The sequence below is a fragment of the Boleophthalmus pectinirostris genome, unplaced genomic scaffold (genome assembly GCF_026225935.1).
Source record: "Boleophthalmus pectinirostris isolate CB_2022bp ecotype Guang Dong unplaced genomic scaffold, ASM2622593v1 HiC_scaffold_19, whole genome shotgun sequence".
Lineage (NCBI taxonomy): Eukaryota > Metazoa > Chordata > Actinopteri > Gobiiformes > Gobiidae > Boleophthalmus > Boleophthalmus pectinirostris.
The window spans coordinates 35159575-35179364 of record NW_026571140.1 but is presented as its reverse complement, the minus strand read 5'-3'; the positions used below and the strand labels follow the sequence as shown (position 1 = coordinate 35179364).

Below are 19790 nucleotides of genomic sequence, written 5' to 3'. Positions count from 1 at the left end.
ACACACAATGTATTGAAAAGTTAAAATTTTATTGCAATTTTTCTTGAAGCAAAGAACAAAACAATTCACATTATGTAACAACAGAAATGGGGGAAAAAAAACCAAAAAACTAACAAAATCGACCTGTGTGTTCTGACCTCAAGCTTCCCACTCAAAATCCAACAATACTGAAGAGATTTGTACCTGAAAACAAAGCAGCCAGGAATGTTCTAGCACCTCCACGGAAGAAAAACCACAAATGTGTAAAAATAACCGTAGATCTGAACACAAAATGCAACGTTAACGCGTATCGTTATTGTAATATTTTAGAATAACATGAGCAGGTAGTGTTCAGTTGTCAGCATAAAGTCTAGTCGTTGGGCAAATAGTCTCAACTTACAATTTTATTTCAATACATACAAGTCTTATTTATTTATTATTTTATTATTTATCGTGTTTATTTTAGTATTCATGTGCCAAAAATGTGTTTACTTATACTTTTTGGGTAGAATTGCTTTTTTTCCTTGGCCTGAAAGTCGTGTTGCGTCTTAGTAAAAGGCAACTTCAGCAATAAAATAATAAAAATTAGTCTGTTTTTTAAGTCTAAACACCTTCACAAAAGAGGAGCATTTGCTGTATTACAATAAAATGACTCTAAAATGTAACTTTACGTAGATGTTTTCGACAGAAAAACAATATTATAACATGGCTAAAAGCTCAAAAAAGCCAATTTAGCGTCACAGAAGACAGGGCTGCAACTACTTCTAACTTTTAAAATGCATTTTTTACCAAATAAAGATTTAATATTAATTTATTTATTAAGGTTAATGCAGCAAGCCACTTTAAAAATTACAATTTAGTTTTGAATACAATAAAAAGGCGACACCAGGGCCGCGTCTCATTTCTCTTTCCTTGCTTCCTTCTTAATTATTCTCCTCAATTCTGGAGGAAGAGGATATACAGTAAATTCCGGACTATAAGCCACTATTTTTTCCCTCACACTTTGAACCCTGCGGCGAATAAAACGATGCGGCGAATATATGGATGGATTCTTTGTTTGGCACATTGTCCATTCATATAAAAAGGTCTATGGTTTGGCAACACAGCGGATAAGAGCGGCCTGAGTGCAGAAAACGCCGCTGTCTGTGCGATTTACACATGGATCTAGGGTTCACGTGGAGCTCGCGATATTGTCAGTGCACTCATATAGTTTATCGCCGTGTGATAAAATAAGTTCTGATGCTAAATGAACATTAGTGAGGGGGAAACGTCTGACCCGTGTGTGTAAATGTCGAAAAGAAACGTCTCAAACTTCAGTAGCCGGACTAGGGATGGGCATTCGATGAAATTTTCTTAATCGATCGTCGGAAGAATTAACGATCGATTATCGATTAATCATTAACGTGTTATATATTAAAATGATCATCATTATTATTACTATCTGCACTACTAATCTGCATACATAAATTCAACTTTACGACATATAAACCGTAACGACTCTAGAGCCACATCAGCCCGTTTGACATTATAATGTTTAATTAAGTTTTGCGCAAATCACACAGGAACAAAACTTAAAACCGCATCGCTAATTTGCATAAACTAAGCGAAGATAAAAATACAGCTCTTGTGCACTGATGTGGTTCAACTTCTGTTGGATTAAAAGACATGACTCAGGTGAATACAGGTTAGTGTGACCAGATTTGCGTTTGTCAAAACCAGGACACCGTACGGGGGGAGGGAGGTGGGGACTCGTCATTGACATTGCGCGACTCTCACCTGGCAAAACTTTTTCCCACTGGACACCGAAACATATGTTCCTGCTTTGTAAACTGTGCACATGGACTCACACTTGTCCCGAACACAACGGAAAGCGTGGAATTTCTGTTTGTGTTTGCTCGCTCCTTCTGAGTGCAGAGAGACACATGTACGGACCCCTGTTTGGTCAGGCTACACACAGCAACCTACATTCGGTTTGTCGATTAAAATGAACGTAATCGATGAACATTCTTTATGATCAATTATCGATTAATCATGCCCATCCCTAAGCCGGACATCCACTCAGACCTGATCTAACCTAATCCCGAGAGAGTCTGAAATCTGCTGAAATCCTACGAGACACTGACACGATACAGACAGGACAGAGGCTCTTTCTGCAGGAGACATGCGCAGTAGAGCTCGGGGAGAGACGGGGTGATACGCCGAGGATGATTCTAGTTTGATTGTGTTTTGAACAGTTATTTTGCGCTTCATACACACACCTTCCTCGTGGAAAACACACGAAGAAATGCAGATGATGCAGCTTTTAAGTTAACGGCGAGTGATGTGGATGTTGAAGAAGGAAACAGAGCTGCTGCACGTGAGCTCGGCGTCAGTGAGTCGACGGTGAGACGTTGGCGACGGCAGCGTGACGAACTGACTCAACGCAAAAAACATGACAAAAACTTTCAGAGGCGATAAAAGCAGACGGCCCGAACTTGAAAACGTTCTTGAAGACGTGGACACATGCGGCTTATATTCAGGTGCAACTTATATACCGCATGTTCGGCACAATAGGGCGCACTTAAAAGCTTCTAAATTTAATCAAAAAACGACTACGTGCCTTATAATCCAGAGCGCCTTATATATGAATTTATTCGAGTGTCTTAGTACGACTTTAGTAAACTACAAAGCCGCACCATTTGCAGCATCACGGCTCCCGTAGTCAGGATCATCGTGGAGTAACACATACTGTGATTCCTTTTAATATCAAAATGCACCTGTCAAGAGACACGCTTACAACGCCCACTTTAAACTCAAGGCTGTTATAAAGAAGCAGTGGATGAGAGAAGGAGAACACGCATTCACCGCCGAGCGACTTACGCCACGATCTGCCAACGGATCGTGGACGCCTGGACTAAGGATCAGTATCAACTGTGGTCCGAGCTTTCACCAAGACCAGAATCATCACTGAACTGCCAGGGAACAGTAACCACACTGACTCGGATCATGACGAGAGGGACGCCGTAATCTCCGAACTGTCTGAACAATTAAGAGTTATTGTGAATACACGAACAATGTAGCATCTCAGATTCTTTTTTTTTTTTTACGCGGTACAATTGAACAAAGTTGAGAGTTATTGTGAACGCCTTTAAAAAAGTTTGACTGACTTATCTAACTGTTGTGTTTCATTTTATATGTGGGAAAAAGTTCGAAAATAGACCATTCAATGACAGTGCGCCTTATAATCCAGAGCGTGTGGAAAATACAGTATGTACAATTTTAAAATTTAGTTAAAATTTAGTCGATGCGGCGTATATTCAGGTGCGCTCAATAGTCCGGAAATGACGATAAACTCCTCACTGAGACCAATAAAGTTTGATTATTTTCTCTGACATCTGCTCCCGAAGCCTCCCTCATGTTTACTCCTTCTTTCCGTCCGTGGTTTTCTTTGGGACGCCACTTAATGCGACACGTTTGATCGACAGCTGAAAAATGAAGTATCGAGGAGAAGGAAGCGAGGAACGAGAAACGCGTCCCTTTTCTGATACGAGTGTTGCGCCTGCTCGAGATGGAAATAGCAAATCTCCGCATTCGAATCAGCAGTGAAAGCCAAAGTTACAGCGTTTATTTTAAAAAAAAACAACCTCTTTCTAAAATGAAGTCCTCCCCTGCTCGACGTTGGCTGCAATTCAAAACTTAAAATGATTGGTTTGCGCACAGTTCGTCTCAAGAGCTCAACAAGCGACAATTTGAAAACAAAAATCTTAAAGGTGCACTGTGTAACTTTTTGCGTTTTTCCCGTCACCTGCTTGTTTCCGTGGATACGTCACGTTCCACGGTGTGACATTAAACCGCTCCAAGTTACATTTACTCAATTACAGATGGTTTAAAGGCTCAAAAATACCTCGAAAAAACAGGTATTCTGACTGAGCGGGGTCGCTTTTCCACAGATCTGACCTGTGACTTGGTCTGGTTTGGTTGCCATGACGATACAAAATGCCACACTGTGAAACGTTCCGGTCAAAGCAATAACATGTCCACGGAGAAAAGCATCGAAGAGAAAAGTTACACCTTTTAAAACCGTTTGCAAAATGAGTTATGTTTTAAAAATGCAAAATAGTAATGTTTATTTGGTTAACTACAATTTTTTTTTGTTTTACATTTTATTAAATTTTGATAGCGTGTTTTAACAGTAGCAATCGCCAATAAGAAAATACAATTTATTTTCGCCTATCTAGCCTTTTCAAAAACAACTTCAAAACGTCACCTTGCACAACAAAACCCAAATACTCCGGATACGACGATCGTAAAGGGTCCACTGTTGGTTCACTGCGGATTGAAAACAAGTGCTGTACTGTCTTTGTGTACCTGCAGGGGGCGGTCTTGAGGCGTTTGGGGGGGCAGAGTCCATGCAGTTATAGAGTAGTTTATCTGATTAAGCTGCAGATGAGATCCAGGTCTGGTTTCGGGGGGGGATGGGGGGCAGGTTTGGGACGGATTTAAGAGCCCTGTGCTTCTAGCTCTGAGGCGGGGGTGTCCGGCTCCTCGTCGTTGTAGATGTTTTCAGCCTAAAGAGAAATAATATGTCATGAAAAATGCAGTTTTGAAAGCGGACGTTCGGAAGATGCAACTACCCGTCTCTGAATCTGTTGAGATTGTAACTGACGATAATGTCTGTATTTGTTTTTATAGTAATAAGTGAAAAGGTTATTATTTTATTTGTTCAAGTATTGAGATGTGTCATAATATTGCAGTTATTGTTTTTTGTATTTTATTTGTGAATATATTTGCCTTTTGAGTTGTGTGACCTTTGCCTTACCCCCGGAAGTAGAAAAGAGAAAAGGGGATAAAGAGAGAAAACAGAGAGGTGTAAAGAAAAGGGACATCAACATAAAAATACGCTGTTTTATTACAGCTAAAGGCGAACACGGTAAATATAGTTTCTATTGTGTATTTATTTAAAGGTGTTTATGAAAAGTTAAGTTATTTTCTGTCCGTTTTGGTGTGTTAATGAAGATTGCTGAAAATAAATACTGACACACAATCATCAGTACGAAGCGTGAAGTCCTTTCTCGCTAAGAAAACCAGGGAAGCTACGTAGATGATTATAAATAACTTTGTGACTGGGGCTGAAACAATATATTGTCATTTCAAAACTTAATGCTTAATGTGTCATCGAACATTTTAAATCAGGGGTGTCAAACTCAAATTCACACAGGGCCAAGATTCAAAACTGGGACTAAGTCATGGGCCAAACTAAAAATTTCAACAACATCTGCAGGTTTTCTCTTCTTTCGAGATATGTGACGTTAACCCTTACATACTATTCGGGTTCATTTTGACCCGTTTTGACATTCAGCAGTAGTAAAAATACTCTAAACATCATTCTTTGACCCTGAAATTTGATGACTTTTTTCCCTAAATTTTGCCAAAATACACAAAAATGTTATACTTTTATATACCACAGCTTTGAATGCATTGACTAGTTTGAAATAAGCATAAAGGCTGCAGTGAATAAAAATGGTTATATTATAATTTCCAACAGTTCCAGAATATTCATGTCAGTTTCAAATGCAGTAAATATCATAATTATTTTGGCTTTTATGTTTTTATTTGTTTCGTAAAACAGGACATGATACTTGTGATAGTAGATGTTTTTCTCAAAAAAAACAAGTGTTGTAAAACATGCAAAAATATGCTCTTCCTGCTCTCAGAAACATTAGATTTATATATTACATATATTTATTCATGTGGGACAGTCTGTTTATTTGGTATAGACACTTACTGTAAGGGAATTCTTGGTCCAGGCCAAATTTGACCTGGACCAAACTGTGAAAGCTTAAGAAATGAACAGTATGTAAGGATTAAACCTTTTCTTATTAAAATAAATGTTTAATAAAAGTTTTGCTTAAACACTGAATCCAGAACAAGCAAAATATTAAATAAAAAATAAATTTTAAATAAATAATGTCTCTATAGTCTATCTGTAGCCGGCGGGCAGCTCTAGTACATATTTGCTATAATCTCGCAGGGCAAATATAATTTTATCGCAGGCCAAATTTGGTTCCCGGGCCTGAGTCTGACACGTTTTAAATCATTTTTATCATTCCTTTATCAAAAGTTTGTTGCCTTTTTCTTTTATTTGTTGGTTTAATGGGTTATCTGTGAAAGATAAGAACAGTCTGAACCAAATAGTAAAAGTGTGCGGCAAAGTCAGTGGTGTTCAGATGGAGGATTTGGCGTCTGTGTGGAGACTTAGGGCGCGCCAAAAGACTAAGACCAGACTGAGCCAGAGTAACCATGTACTACAACACCACGCTAAATTGTTTATTCCTTTTGCCATGAAGCTTTTAAATGGAAAGTAAATTTTCTATCGTGTCCCCTGATGCACTGAGGCTTGAATGTATGTCGTGTGTTGTATGTATTACATTTTTTCTTTTATTTGTGAATTGTGCACGACCAGAGATGTGTGAACTGAATTGTCGTTTGGGATTAAGATAATTGTTGAATGATTGATTAAAAAGTATTTTGAGTGTCTTTTTGTGAAATATGAATTTGGTGTAACTGATTAGTGATGGTTGGCAAAGCTGCTGGTGCCATTATATGTTGGTCAGTCTGTCCCAGGGCAGCTGTGGCTACGATGGAGCCATGGAGTGAATGAATGTGAAATTATTGACCAGTCTTGAGTGGCAGTGACCAAAGCATCAATTTTTTACCTGCATTTTTTCCACTATCAAAGTTCTTCTTGTAGTGGCATAAAGGTGGGTCAAAGGCACTTATAATATTAATTAAAATGCTTAATGATGCGTTTTTAATATTATCAACTGTCTCTTTTGTACTGACCATTTGCCAGACTTGCATGATGTTGTCCTCGGACACGGAGCAGATGACCCAGGGCTCGTTGGGGTTCCAGGAGAAGTCTGAGATCTTCGCTGTGTGTCCCCCGTGGATGAACTGAAGAAAAAATAAAATAAAATAAAAAATCACATTTACATAAACAAGATTTTTCATAATTTTTTTTAATCAAACTAAATTTTTTTTAAATTAAATGATAGAAATGAGACTCACCAAGAGCTCTGGGGGTCCATCCTCTGCATCTTCTGCCGACTGCTCCTCTCCGATTTTACTGTGAAAACAATAAATAGTGCAGTGAATAACTTGTTCCGAACAGAATTGTAATGTGTGTGTGTTTTTTAGGTGAACATTAAAGCTCTAACCTGAGATCCCAAACATTGAGGCGTCTGTCGGTGCCACTGGACGCTAAGATGGTCTCGTTGTGAGGAGACCACTGGACCTAAAATTGAAATAAAATTAATAGTTTGTTATGAATTACATGTTGAGCTACGTTAAAATATGTAAATAGTTGATTTTAAAAAATTTACCTGGAAAATTTCGTCTTTGTGTGATTCAAACGAGTGAAGTTTCAGTTTGAGGTTCCTCAGATCCCACAACGCAACAGTCTGAGAAAATAAACAACAGAAAAGTGAAATTGGCAAAAGCACAAGCAGCAGTAGATTCATCACCATAATGTTTTACTTCTGGACACAGTAGATATGAGAAACAGCAACACTTTCGCAAGCCTCAGCTCTTAAAGAAGCAGTGCCCAATTTATCATCTGATAAAGTACATTTTTTCCCAGTCCAGATATGGTGTAAAATCAGCTCTTAGGACCAAAATGAGACTTCTGTGAGCTGTTTGCAGAATACTTCAACTACCGTATTTTCCAGGCTATTAGACGCGCTCTTAAGCCTCCAACTCCATCAAAAAACAACTGCAAGCCCCACAACCCAGAGCGCCCGATACACGAATCCACTCAGGTGTCCCAGCACGACTTCAGTAAACTACAAAGCCGCACCACCTGCAGCGCACGCAAACACACACGGAGCAGACAGCGACCGCACAGCGAAAAACACCCACAGCTACAATCTGTGTATCATTCGTTCATTTGTTTTTCAATATAAAACCAAAAATAAGAAAATGAAAAAACAACTATTTTTTTCAATATTTGTCTCCAAAACCAAAATGAAAAAACAGATAACGATTCATTTTTTCAGTTTTTCGATTTTGTGTTTAAATGAAGAATGGAAAAAACGGATAACGGCCGTTTTTCGTTTACATGACTTCCATGACTGTGATGCCGAACTTTTGCGCTGCATATGGACGGGACCTTAGCGGGACAGAGACCGGGACAGAGACCGGGACAGAGACCGGGACAGAGACCGGGACAGAGACCGCGACAGAGACCGCGACAGAGACCGCGACAGAGACCGGGACCAGGCCGGAGGCTCAGAGCCCACGGCAGGGCCAGAGCTCGAAGCTGAGGCTCAAACCCTGCGGAGGCTCTGAGTCCGCTCTAGTCCCGGTCTCAGTCCCGGACCTGGATCAGTCCCGGTCTCAGTCCCGGACCTGGATCAGTCCCGGTCTCAGTCCCGGACCTGGATCAGTCCCGGTCTCAGTCCGTATGCAGTGCAAAAGTCTGGCATCGCAGTCACGGAAGTCACGTAAACTGAAAACGGCCGTTATCTGTTTTTTCCATTCTTCATTTGAACACAAAATCGAAAACTGAAAAAAACTAATCGTTATCCGTTTTTTCATTTTGGTTTTGGAAACAAATAATGAAGAAAACTGTTGTTTTTTCGTTTTATTTTTGGTTTTATTTTGAAAATCGAATGAACAAATGATACACAGATTACCCGCACTCATCACTCCACACGGACGAGGAACGGAACGAAGGAACGAACCGAAAAAGCGAGTGCAACGTGCCACTTCTAGACACAACTGAACAACTGAGTCACTGCGAACACGCCGACAATCCGTTGGTCCCAGACAGCACCCTCCCTACACGCCACAACTGAACAAAGCCCAGAGTCACCGTGAACACACCAAACTAAATCCCACTGACCCATCCAACTGTTGTGTTTTGTTTAAAGTCCAGTGCGGTTTATTTGTGAAAAAAGTTCAAAAATAGACCATTCAGTGACAGTGCGCCTAATAGTGTGGAAAATACGGTAGTTTCAAGACAGTTTTAAAAAAAGGTACAATGAGGGCTGTGCAGTTGACCCGTCCTTCAGTGTTATAACATGACTCTGTGTAGTTGTACTCGTCACAGTACATGTGTCTGTACCTTGTCCGCGGAGCCGGTGGCCAGGATGAACTCGCTGTAGGGGTTGAAGCTCAGACAGTTGACCTCGGCCGTGTGAGCGTCCACAGCGTGACTCGCTTTGGACGTGTTGTTGGACCTCGTGTCCCAACTGAAAAACAGATTCAGAGTGTTATTATAAAGTAAGAAGAGGCAAGTTAATCCGTGTATCATTCGTTCATTCGTTTTTCAATTTAAAACCAAAAATAAGAAAACAAAAAAACAACTATTTTCTTCATTATTTGTCTCCAAAAAAAACAGATGATGATTTGTTTTCTCAGTTTTCGATTTTGTGTTTAAATGAATAAAATGGATAATGGCCGTTTCATTTTCGTGACTTAAACTGCGATGCCAGATTTTGGGCCACATATGGACTAAACCAAAACTAAACCAGGACTAGACCAGGACTGAAAACGGTTTAGTCCTGTTTTGGTCCTGTTTCAGTCCGTATGGGGCGTAAAAGTCCGGCATCACAGTTTAAGTCACGAAAACGGGAAACGGCCATTATCTGTTTTTTCCATTATTCATTTATACACAAAATCTAAAACTGAAAAAAAAAAAATAATAATCGTTTTTCATTTTGGTTTTGGAGACAAATAATGAAGAAAACTTATTTTTTCGTTTTCTTATTTTTGGTTTTATATTGAAAAACGAATGATACAAAGATTCAAGTTAATGAGAGTTTCCTTATAAAATGTTTGCAAATTGTTGCCAAAGAAAAAAATATTAAACATTTGTAAATGTGTCAGTTGTTCAAACAATCTCCAGGTGTAACTTTCCAAAAAATGTAGTGCTGGCAGATTTTCACATTGACCTTGGGCCCAGATTTTAATAGAGTGCATTAAGAGAGATTCTTTTTCATTACAGTCTCTGCTCTGGACTCAGTGTTGGTGCAGTGTTACAGGACGACCAGGTTCTGCAAAGTTTTTCTCCTAAGGCTGAACTAAATATAAATGCATTTACCAAACTGCCACTGTTCTCCACAACATTAACACACACACACACAAAAAAACACATTTAGTTGTATGTGAATGAATAAAGCCTTTCTGCGTCCATGAACTGTACTTCAGAGATCATCTTAAAGTTTCCATTTTTCTCTTCAAAATAGTAAAAACCCAGATGCCCTTTGTTTGTTTTTATTCTAATAGAGCGACCTGACTTACATCATGAGCTTCTGGTCATCGGCCACAGATCCAAACAGAGACTCGTGGAGCAGGTGCCAGGACACATCCTCCACCACCGCAGTGTGTCCAGTGAAGATGGTTTTAGCGTCCACCACCTTCCCCTCTTTAGGAGCCGCGCCGATGTCCCACAGGCAGATCGTCTACAAACACATGTATTATAAAAATTAAATAACCATAAAGCGTGTTGTAATGTTATATCAGGTGTTGACACTTTAATTTGCTCTCCCACTTAAAGAACCCGACACTCACGTGATCGTCGGAGGCGCTGAGCAGGTTCCCGCTGAGGTTTGGGTTCCAGGAGAGTCCGTATCCTTCTTTCTGATGCCCCTTGAGCCGCAGGTCAGGGGAGCACTCGCCACTCGGGTCTGAAGCACAGACACAACATTACACAACAGAGTAATGCAGAAAACTGGAACTGTCACATTTTTTTCACATTTCTAATATTTACTGTGGCAAAACATTCTCACACGTTACTAGGAAAAAAAAACATTGTGTTGCTTGACCATACACACAAAAAATAAGCAACTATAAATGTGTAAATATTAAGGTATTTTTCTTTTTAAATTCAGCACTGATCACCGTTTTTCATTAGAATGATTTCATGCCATACATGCATCCCGAATTTTGGACTTCCGGTCATCGTGCAATGCATACTGGGAAGGATTCTCTGAAAAAGTGAGCATCAAACCGCCATGTTTGTTTTCCCAGTGGGATGCGTCTATTGACAAAGCTGATCTTTTGAACCATATCGCTTTTGTTTCTGGTTCTGATATTGTCATATTTTAGTTTTGGGATTCGGACATTGTAATTGTGTGCTTGTTGGACGTCCTAACAGCAGAAAATGGGCTTCAAAAGTTTGCGAACTCCATAAATGCAAAAGGGAATCAGATCTATGTGACTGCAAAACTCCGTGTTTCCCTTCCCAAAGGAATAGAAAAATAGTGAAAGGCGATGGGCAGTACTGATACACAGGAAGGACAAAAAAGGTAACCTTTGACTGCCTAAGAAATCATCCCAAGTTTGCAGCGAACAAACAAAATCCTCTTTGTTAAGCGAGAGGTGCAGAAGACAAACAGGCTGAGCTCACACTTTCTTGTTCTTGTGGTTTTACAGCAACATCACGTCTTGGTCTCTTTGCAGTGGAAGGTGTTTCTTGGTGAAAAGCTGGTGCCTTTCGCTTTGGTGTTGACTTACTAAATTTGTAACCAAGGTTGAGCGAGGGATCGGGATTTTGCTTTGTTGGAGCTCCACATTCAAAATGTTCACTGCAAACTCAGGATGATTTCTTAGGCAGTAAAAGGTTTCCTTTTTCGTCCTTCCTGTGGATCAGTACTGCCGATCGCCTTCAACTTTCACTATTTTTCAATTCTGTTGGGAAGGAAAACAGTTTGAACGGAGGTTTGTAGTCACACAGATCTGATTCCCTTTTGCGGTTATGGAGTTCAAACTTCCAAAGCCCATTTCTCAAGCCGTTTTCCACTGTTAGGATCCAACAACCACACAATTACAACGTCCAAATCCCATAACTAAAATATGACAATATCAAAACCAGAAACAAAAGCAATATGGTTCAAAAGACTAGAAAAGATCAGCTTTGACAATAGACACATCCCACTGGGAACTCAAACATGGCAATTTGATGCTTTTTAGAAGGATCCTTCCCAGTATGCATTGCGCGATAACCACAAGTCTGAAATTCGTGATGCAAGTATTGCACTGGTAACAAACAGCTTATTTGATCATATTTTCTAGGTTAAAATACAGTTTCCCCCCCCACGCACCATACTGTCCTGGGAATGTACCTGGTTTGGAGGGGTGCTTGGTGTAGTCAAACACCAGCACGTCTGATGTGGGCGTCTTTGTGGCGATGATCACCGGGTTCTGGGGCATGTACCTCGCTCGGTTCACTTCTCCCTCGTGGTTTATCTTGATCTCAATCTCGATTTTCCCACTGACAGAACCGAAGCCTCCAAATTCTGAAGACACAGAAAAAAAAAACATACATAAAAAAGGTTATATTTGTAAATTATGTATATTATTAATGAGCTGTGGATTTGATAATAGTTTTAAACAGGCAAAACTGCAAAATATGTCTAGAAAATAAAAGCAAATTAGGAAATTACAGTAGCTTTTAAGGCAAACTATGGGGACTATAAGCAGATGTGCATGTTGTCAGTGAGTAATAATAATAATAATAATAATAATAATAATAATAATAATTCTAAAATAATTCTGACAAGCATTTCTTTTAAAATAATAAAACAGTAATTTGGGTGTTCATTTAAGCTTGACTTACTTAAATAAGTCTTTGGTTTTGGGTCAGATTTTACCTTGTATTGGACACACATTTTACCAAACACTGAAATACCAGAACAAAAAAAACAAACCACAAAGAGAAGCCAGTAGCTGTTCATCCTTCAACATACCTGCTGGAAGAGAAAAGAACAAGAACTTAGGATTCATAAATAAAACATCTTGATTTAATTAAATTACAGATGACTCCCTCAGTCTAGCCGAGTGTCCCTCCGTGCTCACCTCCCTTCTCGCTGTCGTAGTGCGAAGCGTCAAACTGGGCGTCGTCGTTGGGCACCTGGACACTGGCGATCACCAGGTGGTTCTGCTCGTCCGACGTGTGAGTGCCCAGAACCAGCCTGTGCACCGTGTAGTCCTTACCCTCCGGCCTGAACAGGGGCAGACAAGAGTATCAGCATGATAGTACTAATAGTATTTCAATATTACTAAAATCCCTTTTAACTAGAATCATTTTGACACTGGACTCAACACTGGACTCAACACTGGACTCAACACTGGACTCAACACTGGACTCAACACTGGACTCAACACTGGACTCAACACTGGACTTAACACTGGACTTAACACTGGACTCAACACTGGACTTAACACTGGACTTATAAAGAGCCTTTCAATTTAAAATATCAAATCTTAAAATATTTAATCATAAGGATTTAAAGTAGTGACCTAAAATATAGTTAATAAGGAAATATAGGTAATCCTTAACACAATTATTTATAGTAAAAAAAAAAAAAAAAGAAGATAATAAAAATATAATATTATTTATGCAAATAATATAGATTATTATTGTAATTATTGTCATTAGTGGTATTGACAGTGGAAATAGTAATAATATTGTTGCCATTATTATTACTCTTACTACTACGCCTACGGGATGCCTAGAAAGAAAGAGAAAGAAAGAAAGAAAGAAAGAGAAAAAGAGAAAGAGAGAAAGCGTGACTAAGAGTGACTAAGAGTGAGTGAGAAAAGGAATTTAAATTATAAATTACCAAATAAAAATATAAAATAGTGTAATAAATACAATACCAATATAAGGGGGCCTAGCAGTGCGGTTATGCTGCACTACCACATTATGTTTGTTTTATTTAATTAAATGTATGCCATTGTGTGTGTGTGTGTGTGTGTGTGTGTGTGTGCGTGTGTGTGTGTGTGTGTTTAGGGGAGGGAAGGCGCATTTGTTGTGGGTATTGCTCTATATTTTTGTGTTTTGTTTTTATGCTGATTATTGTATTTTATTAAATGTTATATTCTGTTGTCTTCAATAAAATAAATTTGCTGAATTTGTCACTATAAATTTGCTGCAGACATCTAAAAAATTATATGTACAAATACAATAAAAATACATTGAAATATTAATCCATTTACAATCAAACCATGAATTCTTGTGAAGTGATGGTTCCTCAATTAATGAACAATCACTAATTAAAAGGTTGGCAGCTCGATCCCCACTACTGATACAGATTAGGTTTAGATCTCGTGGTCCCTGTAAAGTCATTTTACCGTTTTAGGTTTATTTTTTAGGTTTATTTAAGCGGTACTTGGTGTGAAAAGTTTGAGGCCCCTGTTGTAGTGAAATACCTGTTGACGTCGGGGAGCCACTGCACTGTGAGACTTGGCCACTCGAGGGCGTGAGTCATCACCAGGTCGTACAGAAACGGAGTGTTCTTCTTCCAGATCTTGTACTCCTCGTTTATGACGCGCTCCTCCACAGCATCGTCGTACACTGAGGAATACAGAAGATTATTTTACATTATAATACAAGTTTATACTTTAGAAGAAGTATCCAAAGTAAACCAAAACAGTCAGTACTCGATACCAGAGATTTTGAGTAGAGAAGGTCATAGTTTGTCCTATAAGTGTAATTTCTTTCAAGATTTTAAAACTTATATCAGGTTATTCATCTTGTTTCCAGATTTATTATCTACTTACGAGACCAGGGACCAGGGCTTAATTCTAGTCTAGAGGTAATTTATTTTAAGATAACTTGTCAAGTAAAATTATCTTGCTGCATGGACTGATAATTTCACTACTTTCAAGTCATTTTCTGATAGATTTAAGTGTTTATATCTTCAATTTTGGCCAAACTTTTCAACAGTGTAGGCCTATGTCTGATATTTTTTGACAACCTAAATAGAAAGTCATTAAAATATGGCTGTGTTAGTGATTGTGTTATTTGAGCCTCCGGCAATAATATAACAAAGTCCTCAATTTAGCTATAAATCTATATTTAATAAACAACACATCTGCACATTTTGGGTTTTGCGTACCACTGTACTTTTGCCTTACAGTACAAAAAAAAAAAAAAAAAAAAAAACTGTGACACCTTCAGTTTGTGGTGGTTAGTAATAAAAGTGTGAAATGAGTGCGTACTCAAAGAAAATAGTTTTGCACTCAGCCCATTCATAACTAAACATGTGAGTCAGTACAGTCACATTTTCTTTCTGTTTTGGTCATTTTCAAAGGCTAGGCAAGTTTATTTGTACAGCACAATTCATACACAAAGTAATTAAAAGTGTTTTACAGAATAAGAAAAACATTAAAATCACAATAAAAACAAATCAAAACATAAATATTCATCATAAAATTAAAGATTAAAATAAAAAACTAGAGAGAGCCTGGATTTAAACAGAGTCAAAGTAGAGGCCCGTCTCACATCTTTAGGAAGACTGTTCCAGGTTTTAGCTTTGTGAACCTGAAACTCTGACTCCCCGTGTTTAGTCCTGACTCTGGGCACCAGCAGGAGGCCGGTCCCTGAGCTCCTCAGAGTGCGAGATGGTTCATGTGACACTAACATGTCACAGATGTACTTTGGTGCTCGGCCATGGAGCAGGGTTTCTGTCTTTTACCTAAATAAATGACAGTTTAGGTCTCTCTTTACTGTTGGCAGGGAACAAATTGGTCAAAAATAGGGACATCTGCAACATTTATTACAACTGGGACAAATCTGCTGGGACAGAGGACAGAGGGCTCAAAACTGGGACTGTCCCGGGTAAATAGGGACGTCTGGTCACCCTATTTCTGTTACGGACACTGTATCCTACTTAAAGTTGATTATCATTCAGAAGTTACCGATACGATACATATCTCGATACACAGGCCACGATACGATACATATCTCGAGCTTATGATTCAATACGATATATTTCAAATTAATTCCATAAGCTTCATTAAAAAAATAAAGGCTAAATCATGGCTGTGATACTAAAAGCCTTTGTTAAACCACTTCTCATGCAACGATAACACGAAACACGCCCATTTTAAATAATCAAAACAGTGGAAATGTCAATTGTGTTGCATAAACGAGTTTCCTTCCTTCAAACATGCAACAAAACTGTAGCGCTGTAATAAAATAAAACAGCAAAATATCCCAAAAAACACTCTTGGCGATATCGATACAGCAGCCCACGATATTGACACCGTATCATCACATTAAACGATACGATAAGTCGATATTTTGATATTTTTGCACACCCCTAATCCTAATGACACATCCCTCATTGTTGCCTGTAATGGGAAAATTATCAAAGAGGCCATATTATTACCAAAGCATTTATTTAACTATGAATTTCTAAAACTGGGAAAAGAATACAACTAGATTTACATTGCTAAATTTTCCAATGTAATGTTCAAATCCTAATGTTAATTGTCGTTGATGCAAAATTATAAAGTGGCAGAACTGACAATCCCTCGTGCCATTTCATCTCATATTTGCACTAGGCTTTAGAAAAATATAAAATACACCCAAACTGTGCAGATGCATGTTAATTTAGCGGATAAAGAGCATTAGTTGAACCCTAACCCACCGGCTGTTATCAGGAGATGCTAATATGTTGTTAGCCGCCGGAGTGCTTTAGCCTGTCTGTCACACGAGGGGAACCAGGCCACTCTTTTTACCGCTTTAAAACTTTCCCTACCGTCTTTATCCGCCATGTTCCCGTGTGAGCGCTGGGGCACGGTGTCCGAAAGCCCAGTAAGTGTTCCCCGGTGCGGATCGGTGCAGTTTTAGGCGCTCCTGGTGCTCGGGTTGAATCGCAGCTTTCTTCCTTTTCAGCGCGGAATCGGTCTGCACGTACGGCGCATGCGCAGACGGGGGCGCGCTGAATATGCATGAGCTGGTAATGAGCGCGAGGAGGGGCCGCGAGGGCAGTTATACAAATAATACTCTTATTTATGTAATACAGGCAGTGTTATTATTATTATAACTAAACGAGGAATAAACTAGATCTAAACCAGGTCTAAACCAGGTCTAAACCAGGACTAAAACAGGACTAAAACAGGACTAAAACAGGACTAAAACCAGGTCTAAACTAGATCTAAACCAGGTCTAAACCAGGTCTAAACCAGGACTAAACCAGAACCAAAACAGGACTAAAACCAGGTCTAAACTAGATCTAAACCAGGTCTAAACCAGGTCTAAAACAGGTCTAAAACCAGGACTAAACCAGGTCTAAAACCAGATCTAAACCAGGACTAAAACAGGACTAAACCAGGACTAAACCAGGACTAAAACAGGTCTAAACTAGATCTAAACTAGATCTAAACCAGGACTAAAACCAGGTCTAAACTAGATCTAAACCAGGTCTAAAACTGGTCTAAAACCAGGACTAAACCAGGACTAAACCAGGTCTAAACTAGATCTAAACTAGGTCTAAAACAGGTCTAAAACAGGTCTAAAACCAGGTCTAAACCAGGTCTAAAACCAGGTTTAAACCAGGACTAAAACAGGACTAAATCAGGACTAAAACAGGACTAAACCAGGACTAAAACAGGACTAAAACAGGTCTAAACCAGGACTAAACCAAGACTAAAACCAGGTCTAAACTAGATCTAAACTAGATCTAAACCAGGTCTAAAACAGGTCTAAACCAGGACTAAAACAGGACTAAACCAGGACTAAAACCAGGTCTAAACTAGTTCTAAACCAGGTCTAAACCAGGACTAAAACCAGGTCTAAAACCAGGTCTAAACCAGGTCTAAAACCAGGTCTAAAACCAGGACTAAAACAGGACTAAACCAGGACTAAAACAGGACTAAAACAGGTCTAAACCAGGACTAAAACAGGACTAAAACAGGTCTAAACCAGGACTAAAACAAGTCTAAAACCAGGTCTAAAACCTGGTCTAAAAGCAAGTCTAAAACCAGGTCTAAACCAGGACTAAACCAGTACTAAACCAGGACTAAAACAGGATTTAACAGGACTAAACCAACTGTCTCCTCCTCTTCTGTCAATACTATTTTTAATTTGGTTAAGTAAAGTCTGGGCTTTTTATTTTCTTTTAGCAGATAAAACATCTTATGTTGCGATATCTTAGTCTTTGCTTCTCTACAGCAAACCAGGTAATCCAAAGTATTCAGATTATGTTACTCACCTTAAATAATTTAATGGATTCCGTTACAAACTACATTTTAGGATATGTAATCTGTAATCTGTAGGGGATTACATTTTAAAAGTGACCTTCCCAACACTGAATCCAGGGTGATCAGACAGTCTCAGTTTAGTCTTTGAGCCCTGTGTCCCCTGTCCCTTCAGATTTATACAAAACCACTGATTTGTCCCAAAGAAATGTCCCAGGTGTCCCTATTTTTGACCAGTTTGATCTAAACCAGGACTACATAAACTCTAAATCAGGACTAAAACAGGAATATCACAATTTTTGACTAATCTGATGCCCGTCAACAGTAAAGATTAGGGCTGGGTGTCATTAAGAAGTTGGTGATATGATACATATCTCGACACTTTCAGTCCGATATGATATATTTCTAATCGATTTGATTCAGTTCATTGAAAAATAATGGCTAAATCATGGCTGTGATACTAAAAGTCTTTGTTAAACCACTTCTTGTGCAAAGTTCATATGAAACACAAACATTTTAATCCTCAAAACAGTGAAAATATCAAATTTGTTGTATAAATGAGTTTCCGTCCTCTGAAAAAGCAACAAAACTGTAGCGTTCTAACAAAATAATTTAGTAAAATATACCAAAAAATACGCTTGGTGATGTATCAATACAGCAGCCCACGATATCCATACTGTATCATCACATTACACCAGACATGTCAAATTCAAGCCCGGGGGCCAAATTTAGCCCGCAATACAATTATATTTGGCCCACGAGATCATATCAAATCTGTATTAAAGATGCCCGCCAGCTACAGATAAACTATAGAGACATTATTTATTTAAAATATTGTTATGGATTCAGTGTTTAAGCAAAACTATTCTTAAACATTTATTTTAATAAGAAAAAGTTTGACATTATATATCTCGAAAGAAGAGAAAACATGCAGATGTTGTTGAAATTTTTCGATAACTATTTAGTTTGGCCCACGACTTAGTCCAAGTTTTTAATTTTGACTGTGAATTTGAGTTTGACACCTCTGCATTAAATGATACGATATATTGATATTTTTGATATTTTTGCACACCTTTAGTAAAGCGGAGCATACACTGTCTTTTGTTTGGCCAAAATACAGAAAGCCATGTTTGCGAAGGACCATAAAACAAAAAAAATAAAATAAAATGCAGCAACAGAAGTCCCTCAGATCATGACTGACAGAATGCACAATGTTAAACGCCATTTTCACAGTTTTATTTATACCATCCATCCCAACCCGGCTGTGTCCCAGTTTAGAATTTTAGAAATCTGGTCACCCTGATATAGTAGCACGGTGTGTATTGGTGTTCCAGTGCTCTTTTGATCCCAGCTGTCACGTATGCATTGCTCTTGTGTCCTTGGGCAAGACACTTAATCTCCTCGCCTTCACTGTCTATAATAGTGTCTGAATGAGATGATGATTCATTGATGTAACACATACACTGGGGGTTTACACTATCACACTGTATACAATGTTAATTTTAGCATTTAAAGCCCCACTGTGTAACTATTTAGCCAAAAATATACAAAAATCAAAGGAAATTTTCATATTTTTTGGTTTATTTTGGATGGTTTTATTGCACTGAAAAACATGCACCTTTACTGTGAGCAAACATGACTCTTATTTGGTCTATAGGTCCTGCTTATCTCCAAGGTAAAGTTGTTCCTTAAAATATAATATTCCAGTGTGGCATAAAATATTAACCTGATTCATCAGCGGGTTTCACTTTGTACAAATCGTCTTACCTCGCAGCATTAGGATTCATTCACTCAACAGTAGGCGGGTTCTTTTTTCATTTAACCAATCACTACTTTTTGGT

At 38.6% G+C, this 19790-nt stretch overlaps 1 protein-coding gene across 2 annotated transcripts; it reads right to left on the bottom strand.

The window, feature by feature from the left end:
• Positions 1-12: 12 nt before the first annotated feature.
• LOC110158809 (histone-binding protein RBBP7) lies at positions 13-16652 on the bottom strand. Of its 2 annotated transcripts, XM_055155027.1 has the most exons (13): positions 16509-16652; positions 14173-14317; positions 12817-12962; positions 12669-12710; positions 12084-12257; positions 10531-10646; positions 10261-10421; positions 9083-9209; positions 7341-7418; positions 7176-7252; positions 7027-7084; positions 6802-6912; positions 13-4526 (listed from the first exon to the last, which is right to left on the bottom strand). In XM_055155027.1, exons 1-13 carry the CDS (start codon positions 16522-16524, stop codon positions 4458-4460), a joined length of 1320 nt encoding a protein of 439 aa, XP_055011002.1. In that variant the 5' UTR covers positions 16525-16652; the 3' UTR covers positions 13-4457. The 2 variants fall into 2 exon arrangements, with proteins under 2 accessions (XP_055011002.1, XP_055011003.1); XM_055155028.1 differs by lacking the exon at positions 12669-12710.
• Between the last annotated feature and the right edge of the window lie 3138 nt (positions 16653-19790).

Excerpts from the sequence above, each read along its gene's own strand:
- LOC110158809 (XM_055155027.1), bottom strand. Across the intron at positions 12,711-12,816 it reads CTACGACAGCGAGAAGGGAG|CAGGTATGTTGAAGGATGAA; the intron begins GTGAGCACGGAG and ends TTTCTCTTCCAG. Across the intron at positions 12,258-12,668 it reads GCTACTGGCTTCTCTTTGTG|AATTTGGAGGCTTCGGTTCT; the intron begins GTTTGTTTTTTT and ends CTGTGTCTTCAG.